General features: G+C 42.6%; 1 protein-coding gene across 7 annotated transcripts in view; it reads left to right on the top strand.

The window, feature by feature from the left end:
• Positions 1–16,178, top strand: part of SPTB (spectrin beta, erythrocytic) — a 181,879-nt gene that overhangs the window by 45,321 nt on the left and 120,380 nt on the right. For 6 of the 7 annotated variants that reach the window (XM_053254828.1, XM_053254819.1, XM_053254861.1 and 3 more), the window contains exon 2: positions 11,138–11,335. In XM_053254828.1, the coding sequence (XP_053110803.1) occupies positions 11,188–11,335 (148 nt within the window). In that variant the 5' untranslated portion in view covers positions 11,138–11,187. Of the gene's footprint in view, positions 1–10,998; positions 11,021–11,137; positions 11,336–16,178 lie in introns of those variants that run through there. The other variant, XM_053254846.1, reaches the window with a different exon arrangement.

Genomic DNA, 16,178 nt, shown 5'->3' on the forward strand with positions numbered 1-16,178 from the left:
AGCCTTTCTGATCTGCAGGTTCAGGTAGATTTAACGCCCTGCTCTTATTTGACCCACCCAGATAGTACCGACAAGCTTCTTGAGCCCTTGGTGGCTTGGTGTGCTTCCTTTAATATCAATTAAGCTGAGGCCCTGAAAACCGATCCTCACAAAACTCTTGAAAGAGAGCTGTGGAGACAACAACCCTTGCTTTTCTGCTATGCAAGCAGTTGAGTTGTCCTACATTCTTTGCTCACTTCCTGTTCCGAGCCGTGGTGGAGTCCTGTTTCAGTGATCATGGAAGCAGTTCCAGTACACAGAAATATCTGAACACTTGGGTATCCTCTGATGACAGGAATGTTGGAGCTGGGAAAGTATTATTAGAATAGCATTTGGCATGGCAGTTGGAGCAGGGAGTTGCTGCTTTCTAGAGAGCTTGGTGCCCAGGCCAAAGGCATTAAAGTACCAGCGTTGGAAGGATTTCAAATAGAAAAAAGCTGGAGAGAGGTTAGGCATCATGCATATTTGTCTAATACCACAAGATAGCCTGATAGATAGGAGTATTTGCATGATGAAGTTGACTATTGTTGATAAAAGCTTATACTGCAATAGACTAACTAGTCTGCTAGGAGGGAATTTTGTAGGTCCAAGATGATCCATTCAGTGAGATAAAAAGCATCTCTACTTCAGGGGAAGTTAGGGTTGCCATAGTCTGGCTCTCCAAATCCGGGTGCCTAATTTGCATATTATGTAAATTGGCTTGGAAATAATTTTGCATCTGCAAATTAGCAGCTGCACTTTCAAGTTGACTTGTATTTGCTCTGGATATCTACCAACAATAGTTGGGGAAGATATCTTTGCCTGACCATTTTCCTTGACATTTTAACAGCAGCAATAGAACAAAAAAAGTGCACAGCTTTATTTATTTATTTATTTATTATTAAAAATTCTATACCGCCCTTCCAAAAGGCTCAGGGCAGTTTACATTAAAACACCATTAAAATCAATTAACAATTAAAACATAAATTAGAAAATTGCATAAAACAATAATCTACATATATATATTTCTCCTGGGTGTGCCCAGGGAAAATGCATCCCGGCAGCCCAGCTGATTGGCTGGGCTGCGGGGGCGCGTGATTGGTCCTGGCGCACCCAGGAGAATTGCCTGGCTGGGCGGCTGCGGAGGCAAGGCGGCAGGCCAGGCTGCAGCGGCACTCACGGCCCGCCCGGCCCCCCGCAGCGGCGGCAGCACTCACAGCCTGGCCGGCTGGCCACCCAGGGCAGCGGCGGCGGCACTCTCGGCCCGCCCGCAGCAGTGGCGGCACTCTTGGGGGGTGTGGAGGGAGGAGGAGGCGGCAGCGGCATGGTGGGGGGGTGAGGCGGAGGGAGCCGGCGGCGGCACGGCTGGCGCTGCCCCCAATCCCCGAGACGGCAGGGAACAGCTGTGTCCAGCTAGAGGCGCAGATGCTCTGTGCCCGGGCCCACTAGTTAACAATTAAAACATCATAAAACACCAATTAAATAGCCAAAACAATTTAAAAACAAGTTTTTAAAAGCTGAGAAAGCTTGGTTGAAGAGATGTGTTTTCAAAACTTTCTTAAAATTGCCAGAGATGGGGAGGCTCATATCTTAGTAGGTAGGGAGCGCATTCCACAGTCTTGGGGCAGTAGCTAAGAAGGCTCATCTCTGTGTAGCCATCAAACGAGTTGGTGGCAACTGGAGATGGACCTCCTCAAGTGACCTCAGTGGGCAGTGGCGCACATATCGAAGAAGACGTTCTCTTAAATACTCAGGGCCTAAGCCGTTTAGGGCTTTGTAAGTTATAACTAGCACTTTGTATTTTGCCCGGAAACCTATTGGCAGCCAGTGTAGCTTCATCAACAGAGGGGAAATGTGGTCTCTCCTAGATGACCCAGAGACCAACCTGGCTGCCGCATTCTGAACCAACTGAAGTTTCCGGACTACATACAAAGGCAGCCCCATGTAGAGTGCATTACAGAAGTCAAGTCTGGAGGTTACCAACAAATGTACCACTGTTTTGAGGTCATTAATCTCAAGAAACAGCGCAGCTGGCGTATTAGCCGGAGCTGACAGAAAGCACCGCTGGCCACCGCCTCAACCTGAGAAACCAGGGAGAGACATTGATCCAGAAGTACTCCCAGACTGCGAACCTGTTCCTTTTGAGGAAGTGTGTCCCCATCTAGAACAGGTAGATCAAAATTGTCTCTAGAGTTCTGAATCCGCACAATAAGTACTTCCGTCTTATCTGGATTCAGCTTCAGTTTATTCTCCCTCATCCAGCCCATTACTGCTTCCAGGCAGGCATTAGGGAGGATATGCCAACTCCTGAAGAGGTTGACATGGAGAAGTAGATCTGGGTGTCATCAGCGTACTGGTAACACCCAGCTCCAAATCCCCTGATGATCTCTCCCAGCGGTTTCATATAGATGTTAAAAAGCATTGGAGAAAGTACGGAGCCTTGAGGGACACCATACTTAAGGTCAGATTTCAAAGAGCAACAGTCTCCAATCGACACCATCTGAAATCTGTCCGAGAGGTAGGAGCGGAACCACTGTAAAACAGTGCCTCCCACCCCCAACACTCTCAGACATTCCAGAAGGATACTATGGTCGATAGTATCGAAAGCTGCCGAGAGATCCAAAAGGACCAACAGGGTCACACTTCTTCTGTCAATTGCCAATTGGAGATCATCCATCAGGCCAACCAAGGCAGTCTTCACCGCATAACCAGCCCGAAAACCAGTTTGAAATGGGTCTAGATAATCAGTTTCCTCCAAGACCACCTGGAGCTGAGAGGCCACCACCCTCTCAATTACATTGCCCAACTATGGGAGATTGGAAACAGGCCTATAATTGCTCAACTCTGAGGGATCTAATGCAGGCTTCTTTAGAAGAGGTCTAAAGATTGTCTCCTTAAGACAAGGAGGCATCCTGCCCTCCCTCAGAGAAGCATTTATGATTTCCACCAGGCCGCCTACAACAGCCTCCCTGCTAGATTGAACAAGCCATGTTGGACAAGGGTCAAGAGAAAAAGTGATAGGCCTCACTGCTCCAAGCAGCTTGTCCACATCCTCAGGAGTCACAAACTGAAACTGATCCAGTCAAATCACATAAGAGGAATAGGTGGACACCTCCAGTTCAGACAGCAAATTAATTGTCTAAGTCAGCCCGAATCCGAGAGATTTTATCTGCGAAAAATTCTTTAAGCACATCGCAGTGGGTAACTGATGATTCCAAATTCTGATTCAAGGGAGCGGGGGCAGATACTAGTCTCCTCACAACCCTGAACAACTCTGCCGGACGTGAACTCGCAGAGGCAATACTTTTAAATTAAGGCTACAATTTTGTACACACTTGTTTGAGAGAAGATCTGATTGAAACCAGCAGTGTTTACTTCTAAGTAGGCATATATTGAATATAAAGCCAAGAAAGTCCTTAAACATTACAATACACAGCCTGGTAGGCAGGTAGTGATTCACAGCAAAAGCAAGTTATCCTCTCAGCTGCCCGATAGAGATCCCCTGCAAATAACAAATAAGGAAATATTCCTCAGGGGATTAGTGTACTTGTAAAAGTGAAACCCTCCCAGCTATCCACCTGTGCTCTTCCTCTCTTAATCCAAGTCCAGTGGTTGAGCAGAATAGTGACTGCACGTTTTGCTTCATAACTCTGCTTCTACAAGGGCTAGAGCTTAACTTTTAAAAAAAGAAAGAAAGAAAAGAAAGCTGAAATTCAGGCGAATCCAGGTGAACTAAGCAATCTGGGTGAGATGTTTAAAATCTGGGTGATCCCTGGAATTCAGGGAAGCATGGCAACCCTAGGGGAAGTGGCCTACAAAAGTGGTTTTTTTCTACATAAGAAGGCAGGGTCCCTAATGAGGGACCAACTCTCCACATATAACTGCTGACCAAACAGATATGTGGAAAAAATATCTTGCCTGTCTAGTGTTTACACAATATGGCATGCTTGAACATCTGTCAGTGTTAGTCTTCTACTCCTGGTCCATGTTTGGCATAGGAGGGATGGAGATCGTAAAAACTTGTGTTTAATTGGCAATGTTTAACATTATATGAGTCCCCTCCCCCACCCAAACATCCTTTGCAGCTACGGTGGGGAATCCATAGCAAAGATGTATCGCTTAAGACAATACTGTGTGTCTGGGCTTGCACACCTAGTCACATATTTACAACTCCCCCTTCCCACCAACTGACATGCAGCTGCAGAGCCATTTCAAGTTGTTGGGGCTATTCTTACGATCACAAAAATCGGGCTAGGAAAACCCTAGCCCGATTTTTGTGATCATTAGAACCACCGGGCTCGCAGCCGAGCCTGGTGGTTCCAGAGAGGCTAACCCACTCGTGTAGCCCACCTCTTAGCCCAGGTTTGCGGAGCAAGCGCTCCGCAAACCCGGGCTAACTGCTCGTGAGTAGACCCGCAGCCGGGAGGCTTAAATGCAGCCTCCTGGCTTGGGGGTCTCTCCAGTATGCCCTGTGTGCTCGCGCAGGGCATATTGGAGCTTGCGGGGGCCGTGTGGCCCCCACTCCCCCCACCCCCCGCTGGCTCCGTCTCGGAGCCAGCCATCGTGTGGGCGGCCGATCCGGCCACCCAGGGCTCCCTTCCCGCTCACCGGACAAAACCGGGTCTCACGGATCGTGAGACCCGGCTCATTGTCTAGCAACCAAGTGGTCCTCACCTCAGACTTTGTTTTGTCTTTTTACCAGGACCTCTCCAAAGTATAACAAGCCTGAAGTGGCAATGACAACAACAGTAAGGCCAGCCTCTGTCTAAATTTGCAGGCCCATTTCCCTGACCCCTTTCCCGCTGAGAATGATCATAAGTGGATAGGACAGAATGAATTAAATACATTTATTACAATGTGAACACCAACCTATACGCTTAGGTCAACTTACATTTATTATATTACTTCCGCAGTAGGAAACACTTGGGGGTGAGAGTGACAGTAAGACAAATCACACATCTGCCGCTTAAAGTGCTTTTGAGCCTCTTTCCCACCATTCTAAAGAAATGCCATTCTAAATAGACTTGTATTAAACTTAAATGGATGGCCATGGCCATGCAAAAAGGTGGATTTATAATCATTTCATTGTGTCACCTGAGAACAGATGCAATTGATCTGAAATATATTTTTAGCCTTCCACCCACCATTTTTTCCATAGAGCTTTTTTCACATTTTAAACCTCTCCTCCCTATTCTCCCTCTTTAATCACTATTAACAGATGTTAAATACCCTTATTCAGTCTTTTTTTCTATTCCTTTATTGTGGGCATCTGCTGCACACTATGTCCTTCGTCCTTCTGCATCCCCGGTCTCCAGTGACACTCGTAAGGTTGTGAGTGTAAGCTTGTCAACTTCACTGGCATATCTTTTTTCTCTCCCCCCCCCTCCCATTTATTTATTATGCACATAGTCTTTAAAAACAACAACAACAATGCTGAGAAGCATTGGTGAAATAAACAAGGCTTTCACCTGGTCTTCTGAAGTGGAATGCTAAAGGAAATCCACATGAGTGAGACAGACAATACTTTTAATTACACACACACACACCCCTCCCCCCACCCAAGAATCTGCCTTGATTAAATAGATAAGGCCTTAATTGACCTTGTCAGTTTAATCTGAGATCAAAGGGAGGCAGTGAAGGAAATGGTAGTGGTGCAGGTAATACAGAAGAGGAGAGCGGGTTGGGGGGAGGGGTTTAACATGTTGTTAGAATGTCATTAATCACAACATGATAGAACTGTATCTGAGTCAAGTCATGGAGCAGAATTATGGCCAGCAACTGGAGTAGACAAGTGGGGTTAGTATCTTCTCCTGTCCTAGCTGTATGATACTTAAAGTAGGAGAAACATAACTTGTGAACAGTGGCAATGTGCATTAATTGAAGTAGGGGAACATTCCCAAATGATCTTTAATGCTTATCTGATTTCAGCCTAAGTGTTTATAGTCTGTATGGTTGAATGTATCTGTGGGTCAGATAAAGCAAATGACAGGGGGACACTGAAACTTGTCCCTCTAGAGCCTTGGAGTCAGGCAGTATACAAATTAAATAAATAACAAATAATAATAATAAATAATAAACTGGTGTAGGGGAGGAGGGCAATGGGTTTGGGGGAGCAGGATGTCTATGTGCAGTGGGGCTAGAATGGGGAGCAAGATGCCATCATGAACAATGTTGTCCAAGAATAGCAGATAGGGATGAAAATTAAGACAACTTAATTATTATGCAAAGAGTTGCCTATCCTTAGTCCATAATTCCATAACCTTTCCATAATTTGCTAGATTTGCTACAGACAAAATGGGGAAAGCTTAATTTCATGGGGTAGTTGAAAGGGAACTTTTTGATCAAATTAGAATTCTTAAAAATGTTAGAGAAAACTCCAGTCATTCCAGAAAGACTTCCAGATCTTGGCCATGCTCTCAGCAATCATGATCAGATGAGCACTTAACAGATTGTGTGAGATATTAAATCCTTATTAGCAGCTTAAACATAGACTCTTAACCGTAATTCCAGATTTAGCTCTGCTGGGCCAATTTCTCCGATTAAGAAGATCTGGCCAATTAAATGTGTGTCACTATCTTCTGTGAGGCCATGACTGGAAAAGCTATGAAGAAAAAGAGAGAGTAAAGCACACTTTGAAATCAAAAGATATTATCCTTTAACTAGGATAGGCCATGCCGATTTCAGTAGACATAAATCCTTTAATTGGATTGTGCCAGTGGTTTTTAGAAATCAGCCAGATGAAACAATTTATGTTCTATATTTTATTTATTTATCATATTTATGTACTACTTAGGTGGTGTATACAATTTAAAACAAATATAAAACAAAGTAAAAACAAAACAAGTTGCTCGTTTGCTGGCTACTTGGGAATGGGCCTTCTCCACTGCTGCTCCAAAGCTTTGGAACTTGCTCCCTGCTGAAATAAGAGCCTCCCCATCTCTGACAATTTTAAAAAAATCTTTAAAGACACATCTGTTCACCCAGGCTTTTCATTAAATACTATTTTAATAGTTTTAACATTGTTTTAAAATATTGTTTTAAAATTTTAAATTGTTGTAATGTTTTAACTTTTCTGTTGTCATTTTTTGTTGTAAACCACCCAGAGACGTAAGTAAATTTAACATATAAAAATATGTTAAATAAATACAAATTGCACAGAATAAAAAGTTAAAACAATTTCATAAGATAAAAACAAACATAGTTAAAAGCCTGGGAAAACAGGCGTGTCTCTAGGGTCATTCTAAAAACAGTCAAAGTGAGAGATGCTCTTATTTTGACAGGGAGCGTATTCCAAAGCCCCGGGGCAGCCACAGAGACGCACCACCAAATGAGCTGGTGGTAATTTTAACTGGACCTCCCCAGATGATCGTAATAGGTGTCTGGTTTTAAGACAAAGAAGATGCTCTCTTAAGTACCCTGGACCCAAGCCATTAGGGGCTTTATAGGTAAATAACCAGCACTTGTATTTCGCTCAGAAACATATCGGCAGACAGTGCACTTCTTTCAGAATTGGTATTATATGATCCCTTCAAGTTATTCCAGAGACCAGTCTGGCTGCTGCATTCTGTACCAATTGTAGTTTCCGGACTATGTACAAAGGCAGCCCCGCGTAGAGTGAATTATGTATTATATCCCTCAGTACACTGCAGGTGTAATTACCACTGAAGAAATAATAGTACCAAGAGAAAGAGAAACAAACCTCCTTCATTAGCAATTAGCTGTGCTCTTTTGGCATTGTCATAAAAAAAAAACCCCACCCTTCCTACTATAAATTTGGCATAGGACTGGAGTCCAAACTCTTGTTCTTGGTGAATGGGACTGCACAGAAGGTAAAGGGGTAAGTCTTGAGTGCACCCATTATACAAGGCCTTCCATAACTGCATGCATAACTATGCACATTATGCATGTAGAAGACGTATGAATTGCAGTATAGTGAGGTCAGCTTGACTACCACAACTCTGTAGGCTGTGGGGATGTAAGAATCCTTAGAGCTGCCCCACTTGTTACCTTGTGCTCTCTCTCTCTGTAGTGTCAGCATCCACAAATAGAGCATTTAGATGGCAGAAAATTGAATCCCCTTTCTCCAAACCTATATGTTCAGTTTCATTGGCAATAATCAATCAGAAACTTTTAAGATATTGTTCTTAAGCAATAAAAAAAGTGCTAGAAGGTTTGGAGGGAAAGTATGTTTAGATGTTTGTTTGTAAGCAACTAGGGGCACTTTCAGATGTGGTGTTTTTCTGCTTTGAATTCCAAGTGGAATTGCATCCCTTACTGCAGTAGATATCGTGTGGTTTGAGGTCATAGTAGACTGACCCTTCTCCTTTTACTCCTTTTGTTAAATTTTGCTTAGGGTGGAAAAATAGCTTGAGCCAATTTTGACTGGCTAAATGCATTATTTGACTCTTATCCTTCCACTCCCTTGGAAGGCTGAAGAAGGCAGACAGGATTCATGCTACTGCTTGCCAAAAATGAAAATGAAAAGTTGAAAATATATGCAGTTCCAGCCACAGTGTTGCCCGTTACCTAGCTCCAGCCCCTTTTCTTGCAAATTGTTCACTGCCTTTTCCTCCCACTGGCCTTAACCATGTTTAACCATTACATCAGCACCAGTATTAACCAGCCCTGTTCTTAACTAGAGTTATCATTAACCATGGTTAACACTGGTGCCAGTGTGATTAAGGCCAACTGGAGAAATGAGGGGAGGGCCTGTGGAGGAAGGATTGTGTGATTCTATGGTCTCTTCTGTGAAATTCTTAACCATGTGCCTACAGTGTTTATCACAGAACCCTGGGCTTCAGTTTTCCTAAGTGGCAAGTGTTAGAAAAATGTCAATAACCTAAAGAAGGCAGTGACCACCCAACCACTCTGCTTATGTTGTTTCCTCATCTTTGTTGCAGCTTAAAGGTTTTAGCTAGTGCTATGTGTGCCTTACACTTAAAACAAACAAACCTGCACTAAATTATTATTTTTTAAATATTTATTTATTAACATATTTTTATACCACCCAAAACTTACGTCTCTGGGCGGTTTACAACAAAACAAAAACAGAAAGTAAAACATTAGTTAAATCAAAAATGAAAAATTTAAAACATTGCAACAATTTAAAAATGTTAAAATAATATTTTAAAACAGCATTAAAACCATTAAAACAATATTAACTAAAAGCCTGGGCGAACAGATGTGTCTTTAAAGATTTTTTTAAAGCTGTCAGAGATGGGGAGGCTCTTATTTCACTAGGGAGCGCATTCCAAAGCCTCGGGGCAGTAGCGGAGAAGGCCCGTCCCTGAGTGGCCACCAGACGAGCCAGTGGCAAATGCAGATGAACCTCTCCAGCTGATCTCAGTGGGTGGTGGGGTTCATGATGAAGAAGATGTTCTCTTAAATACCCAGGGCCCAAGCCATTAGGGCTTTATAGGTTATAACCAACAGCTTGTATTTTGCCCTGAAACATATCAGCAGCCAATGTAGCTCCTTCAATACAGGAGTTATATGGTCTCTCCGAGATGATCCAGAGACCACCCTGGCTGCCGCATTCTGGACCAACTGTAGTTTCCGGGCTACATACAAGGGCAGCCCCACAAAGAGCGCATTGGAGTAATCCAGTCTGGAGGTGACTAGCAGATGTAAGGTCGTTCACCTCAAGAAACAGACGCAGCTGGCGTATCAGCTGAAGCTGATAGAAGGCATATCTGGCCACTGCCTCAGCCTGGGAGACCAGGGAGAGGCTCGGATCCAGAAGCACCCTTAGACTGCGTACCTGTTCCTTCTGGGGAAGTGTGACCCCATCCAGAACAGGCAGATCAAAATCGTCTCCCGAGACTCCACACAACGGGTATTTCCATCTTATCTGGATTCAGTCTCAGTTTGTTATCCCTCATTACTGCCTCCAGGCAGGCATTTAGGGAGGTTATGCCCTCTCCCGATGATGCTGACATGGAGAAATAGATTTGGGTGTCATCAGCATACTGATAGCACCCTGCACCAAATCTCCTGATGATCTCTCCCAGCGGTTTCATGTAGATATTAAACAACACTGGAGACAATATGGAGCCCTGAGGGACACCATACAAAATTCCATTTTTTGAAGAACAGCAGTCTTCAAGGGACACCATCTGGAAACTGCCCAAGAGGTAGGAGCGGAACCACTGCAAAGCAGTGCCTCCTACTCCCAATCCCCTCAGACGCTCCAGAAGCATGCTATGGTCGATAGTATCGAAAGCCACCGAGAGATCCAAGAGGACCAACAGAGTCACACTTCCTCTGTCCATTCCCAATTGGAGATCATCCATCAGGCTGACCAAGGCAGTCTCCACCCCATAGCCAGCCCGAAGGCCAGTTTGGAATGGGGCAAGATAATCAGATATTGAAGGCCAGACTTTTCCATCAGACTTTCAGTTAGTTCTTTTGCGTGTTTTATTTTGTGGCTCTCCTACTTGTATTTGGATTTTGTGCTGTGAATTAATTTTATTATTTGTTTCAATGTTTGTTATTTGGTATGTTTGTTGTGGTTTTAATATTGCTTTCAAGCTGCTTTGGGCTTTCTTGAGATTGAAAAGGGAGGACATAAATCAATCTGGAGCAAAATAAATTAAAAAGATGAAACTTGTATCTTGATTTCTTAAGTATCTTGAATTACTTCTTCAAAGCAAAATTCTTGCTTTGGTAGCATGCTGGAAAAAGCAGAGCATCATGCTGCTCTTCAGCCTGCTCTTACTAGTGAGATTTATTTTGTTTCTGGCTAGCACTTTTGACACATCTTCTTACCTCTGAGATCAGCATTCCACTGTTTCTCAGCCTCCGGAAAGCTCTACACAAAGACAAGGCTATGTTTTGGGAAATACAGTATTCTTATAAATTATATCCCCACCTACTGGCCACCATTTTAACTCTGATGCATTCAAATATTCTGGTGGCGGCAGCAGCAGCAGCAGCTGCTGCAATATTTCATAACATGAAAGAGCAGGAGTTGGAAAAATACATAGGCGGCAGTTATGGCTTGGTGCTTCTTTGAATTATATTGGGGTGGGAGTTTTGAGGGAGGATTGTTTTGGTGCTGTGGGAGATCAAGAGTGTGTGTTATACAGGAAGGTTAATATTTTGCTTTTCATCCCTTCAGGGGCCTTTTCATGCTAACTAAAAGAAGAACCACTGCAAAACGTCCAGAACATGACATCAGCCACTGATTTTGATCACTTGGAGATTCAGCAGCAGTACAGCCGGATCAATGCTCGTTGGGAAGCCTCTGATGATGAGCTGGACAATGACAACAGTTCTGCTAGGCTCTTTGAGAGATCCCGGATCAAAGCTCTGGCAGGTACACCTCTCATTCACTCTCGGAGATATAAAGAAATGTACTCATCTCTAACTTTCTCTTCTTATGGGTCAGCACCACAATCTGGTGGGAGCCTTTCTTTCCTGCTATTTATTTGTTTTTCTAAGAGTTGTCTAAGAGACCCTTTGTCTTGGAGCAGGCCAACATAACTTGTGATTAAACCCACTCCACCATCCATGTATTGTGGCTTCACTGGCAGTTGACAACCTCCTTGTTCGTGTAGTCCCAGACAGACACTCAAAGCAGGAGTTCTTCAAGGTCCTGAAGGCCTGCTGTGTATATGCCTGCTTTAGAGCTTCAACGTATGTTGTTTCAAGTGGTGGTGCTCTGACTAGTAACTAAGCATCCCATGCTTTAATATGGACTTATGAACTACTGAGGACACACATCCCCTGCTGTAGTCATTTGTCCCTCTTCCCCTTCATCCACCCTCCTCTGCCTGTTGCTGCCACTGTGTGCAGGGGAGTGCTTTTCTAATGAAAGAGTGTGTGTATACATATGTCTTCATGAGTAGCAACCATAGTACAGCAGCCCTGTCCCCACACCTATCACTGGGCAGACATAGCAGAGCATTGTAATATGTGTCTCTGAAGAAGAAAGCAAGAGGCACCTTTTACTGTGGTGATTCTCTTTATTTAGCAGGAGGAGAGCAACTGGCCCTATCCAACCCCAGCACAGTACTTCCAGTGACTGTTGCTGGTGTCTATCTTATGTTTCTTTTTAGAATGTGAGCCCTTTGGGGACAGGGTTCCATCTTATGTGTTTGTTATTTCTCTGTGTAAACCACCCTGAGCCATTGGAAGGGCGGTATAGAAATTGAATTATTTATTATTTATTTATTATTTCTTGTTTACACAGTCAGACAGGTGTTATTGACTGGTTTGTTTTATCCAGACATCGAGTCCTTCCCAAGGACCTGGGACGTCAGAATTTTATTGTCAATGTTGTTGCTGTTGTTATAGATATCGTCGCAGAATATAGGCTGTTCCCAATAAAGCTTCTTTTTGTAACTGGCTGATGGTGATTTTTGTGGCCCCTATGGTGTTGAGGTGCTCTTCAAGGTCTTTTGGAACTGCACCCAGGGCGCCAATTACCACTGGGATTATTTGGGTCTTTTTCTGCCACAGCCTTTCAATTTCAGTGTGTAGATCTTTGTATTTGGTGATTTTTTTCTATTTCTTTTTCTTCTATTCTGCTATCCCATGGTATTGCTATGTCGATTATTTTAACTTGTTTTTCTTTCTTCTCGACTACAGTTATATCTGGTGTATTGTGTGGCAGATGTTTGTCTGTTTGTAGTCAGAAGTCCCATAATATTTTTACATCTTCATTTTCTTCAACTTTTTCAATTTTATGGTCCCACCAATTTTTGGCTACAGGTAGCTTGTATTTTTTGCAGATGTTCCAGTGTATCATCCCTGCTACTTTGTCATGCCTTTGTTTGTAGTCAGTCTGTGCGATCTTTCTACAACAGCTGATTAGGTGGTCCACGGTTTCATCTGCTTCTTTACAAAGGCGGCACTTGCTGTTTGTGGTTGATTTTTCGACTTTTGCACATATTGCATTTGTTCTTAGTGCCTGTTCTTGTGCAGCCAGTATTAAACCCTCTGTTTCTTTCTTCAAGTTGCCATTCTTAAGCCATTGCCAGGTCTTGGTGATGTCTGATTTTCCACTTATATTGTGCAAATATTGACCATGCAGTGGCTTATTTTTCCATTTTTCTGCTCGGTTCTTGACTTGTTCTTTCTTGTAGGCCTGCTTTGTTTCATTGGTGTTGAATAGTTTCTCATTATTGACCATTTGAAGTGCATCTTCTTCACTGTCCTTGATATATTCTTCAAGGCCTCTTTTCTCCTCCTCTGCTGTTTGATGGACTTGCAGCATTCCTCTTCCACTGGAGCTGCGAGGGAGGTATAGCCTATCTATGTCACTGCAGGGGTGCAGAGCATGATTGATGGTTATTATTTTCCTGGTCTTAGATCTAGCGTCTCTAGCTCTGCCTGGGTCCAGTCTATTATTCCTGCAGTGTATCTGAAAATAGGTATAGCCCAGGTGTTTATGGCTTATATGGTGTTCCCACCATTGAGTTTGGACTTGAGGATTTTTCTAACTCTCCTGATGTATTCACTTCCAATTTTTCTTTTAACTTCAGTGTGTGCAATGTTATCAGCCTGGAGAATGCCCAAGTATTTGTAATGTTTTTTCTCTTCCAGGTTCTTGATGTTGCTTCCATTGGGCAGTTCTATTCCTTCTGTTTTTGTTATTTTCCCTCTGTTCATTATTAATGCAGCACACTTGTCTAGTCCAAACTCCATTGCTATATCGCTACTGAATATACGGACAGTGTTTAGCAGTGATTCGATTTCTGACTGGGACTTTCCATACAACTTCAGATTGTCCATGTACAGCAGATGGTTGATTTGACTTGATGTTTTAGATGTTTGGTATCCGAGGCCTGTTTTGTTTAGTATTTGTGAAAGTGGGGTCATGGCGATTACAAACAACAGAGGGGATAGTGAGCCCCCTTGGAAAATGCCTCTTCTAATGCTAACGTGTCCAAGTGTCTCGCCATTGATTGTTAACTGTGTACTCCACATGCTCATTGCTTTTTTGATAAATATCTGAATGTTTTTGCTGACACTAGTTGTTTCTAAACATTTTAGTATCCATGTGTGAGGCAATATATCGAAGGCTTTCTTGTAGTCAATCCATGCAACACTTAGATTGGTTTTTCTTCTCTTGCAATTTTCTAAAATCATTTTGTCAATCAGCAGCTGGTCTTTTGTGCCTCTGGTGTTCGGGCAATTTGCTTTCTGTTCAACTGGAAGCTGTTTGTTAGTTAATAAGTGTTGCATGACTTAATCTGCTATTATTCCAGTTAATAATTTGAACATGGTTGGCAGACAGGTTATCAGTCTATAATTACTTGGAACTGCACCTTTTGCTGGGTATTTCATGATGAGATGAGTTTTCCCAGTTGTTAGCCATTGTTCAATATCACTTCCTTGCAAAATGTGATTGAACTGTTTTGATAGTTATTTATGAAGGCTTGTTAGGTGTTTAAGCCAAAAGCCATGCAGTTCATTGTCACCTGGCGCAGTCCAATTTTTAATTTTCTTTGCTCTTTCACTTATTAATTCTGGTGTTGTTATTAGATCTTGCATTTGTTGGTTACATTTTTTGACCTCTTTCACCCAGCCTGCTTTTTTATTATAATTTATTGGATTGTCCCATAATTTTCCCCAGAACTGAACTGTTTCTTCTTTATTTGGTGTTTCTACGTTTCTTGCAGTTTCTCCTTCTATGCTTTGGTAGAAACGTCTCTGATTCGACTGGAATTGGAGATTCTGCCTGTGTTGTGTAGTTCTGGCTTCATATCTGCTAATCTTCTTTGACACTGCTGTTATTTGCTGCTTTATTATTTCCAGGACTTCTCTAATTTTCCTTGAATCTAGGTGGTATTTTTGGATCAGATACTTTTTAAAAAAAATATTATTATTATCTGTGCCACAGCCATAATACCATACTGTTTTCTCTGCTGCTAGTCCTAGACTTGTAGAAGGTGATCATGTGGGTGATAATGGGAAGAGTGAACAGCCAGGGACATTTATCAGATTTTCTACTTGCCTGGAGCAATTGCTGCACACCCTAAGTGAGTGACAAACTGATACATCTGAATATGTTAGGAGTAAGATGAAATTTTTGGAAAGAACAAAAGCTTTGACTTGCAACATTAATTATTATTCTTGTTATTTTAACATGATAACATGATGATATCTGAGAGAGAAGGCCAGCACTTGGAGAACAAGGTAGCTGAATCTTTTGACAGGTTTGCATGCACTTAGAAGAAAGAGAACTGACTTATGCCTTACCTGCTGAACCACACAAGTTTTGGCACCATAAAGTCATATGGGATCAATGGAGAACTGAACATGGGCAGATGCAGAGGGCAGGAATTCTTAGACCAGCCAAAGGAACTGAAACAGGAGCTCATCTAGACAGATGCTGGAGACAGAAGTAGCTTTGGGAGCACTCTGCTTATGAGTCCACATGGACTCCTTGAAAAGGACATTGCCATATGTGATAGTCTAGACTTCAAAGGAAGAAAGCACCGGCCTCTTGGACAAAAGCCAGAGAATATCTCTTCATGTAATTTCTGCTTTTGGCCTGTTAACCTATAACTTTTAGCAAAAAAACAAAAAATCCTTTGAAGTCTTAATATGAGACAGTAATTTTAAACCACTACAATTTTTAAACAAGGTTGCAAATGTTTAACTGCCATAGCTTCCGGTCTAGGAACTTTAGGGACTGTAGTCTTGTGAAGGAATGAGAAGCTTTCACAAATGACCCTTAGCAGGTTTGTCAAATTAGGATGCCCATGATATTTTTAGGGAAGCCATGACACTCAAGCCAGTTTAAATTTGTAGTGTAAAAGCACAGCTCAAAGATTCCATAGGATGGATAAGCCATTATGTCATCAAGTGAATCATTCGGTTAATTGCTGGGCTTTGTTGCCGTAGGTTCCTTGTGATAAGGGAAATCCTCCCGTAAGCAGCATTCTCTCACTAAGGAAGACAGAAGCCATGTTGATGGATTGACCTGAAAGTAACTGGTGCACCTCTTAATGCTTTATGAGCTGTCTCAGCCCTCTGATGAAAGCTTAATTCTGACATATGCCTCAAGTCAGGACTCCTAAGAAAATCTGAAATAATAGCTGAACAACAAGCTGAGGTTATATTGTGTAAATATCACTTACTCCCCCAGTTCCCCTTTGAATTAGAACCCATCAGTTTGATTAAATAGATCTTTAAGCCTTGAGGAACTT

This window comes from Hemicordylus capensis, chromosome 1 (genome assembly GCF_027244095.1).
Source record: "Hemicordylus capensis ecotype Gifberg chromosome 1, rHemCap1.1.pri, whole genome shotgun sequence".
NCBI classification, from domain to species: Eukaryota; Metazoa; Chordata; class Lepidosauria; order Squamata; family Cordylidae; genus Hemicordylus; species Hemicordylus capensis.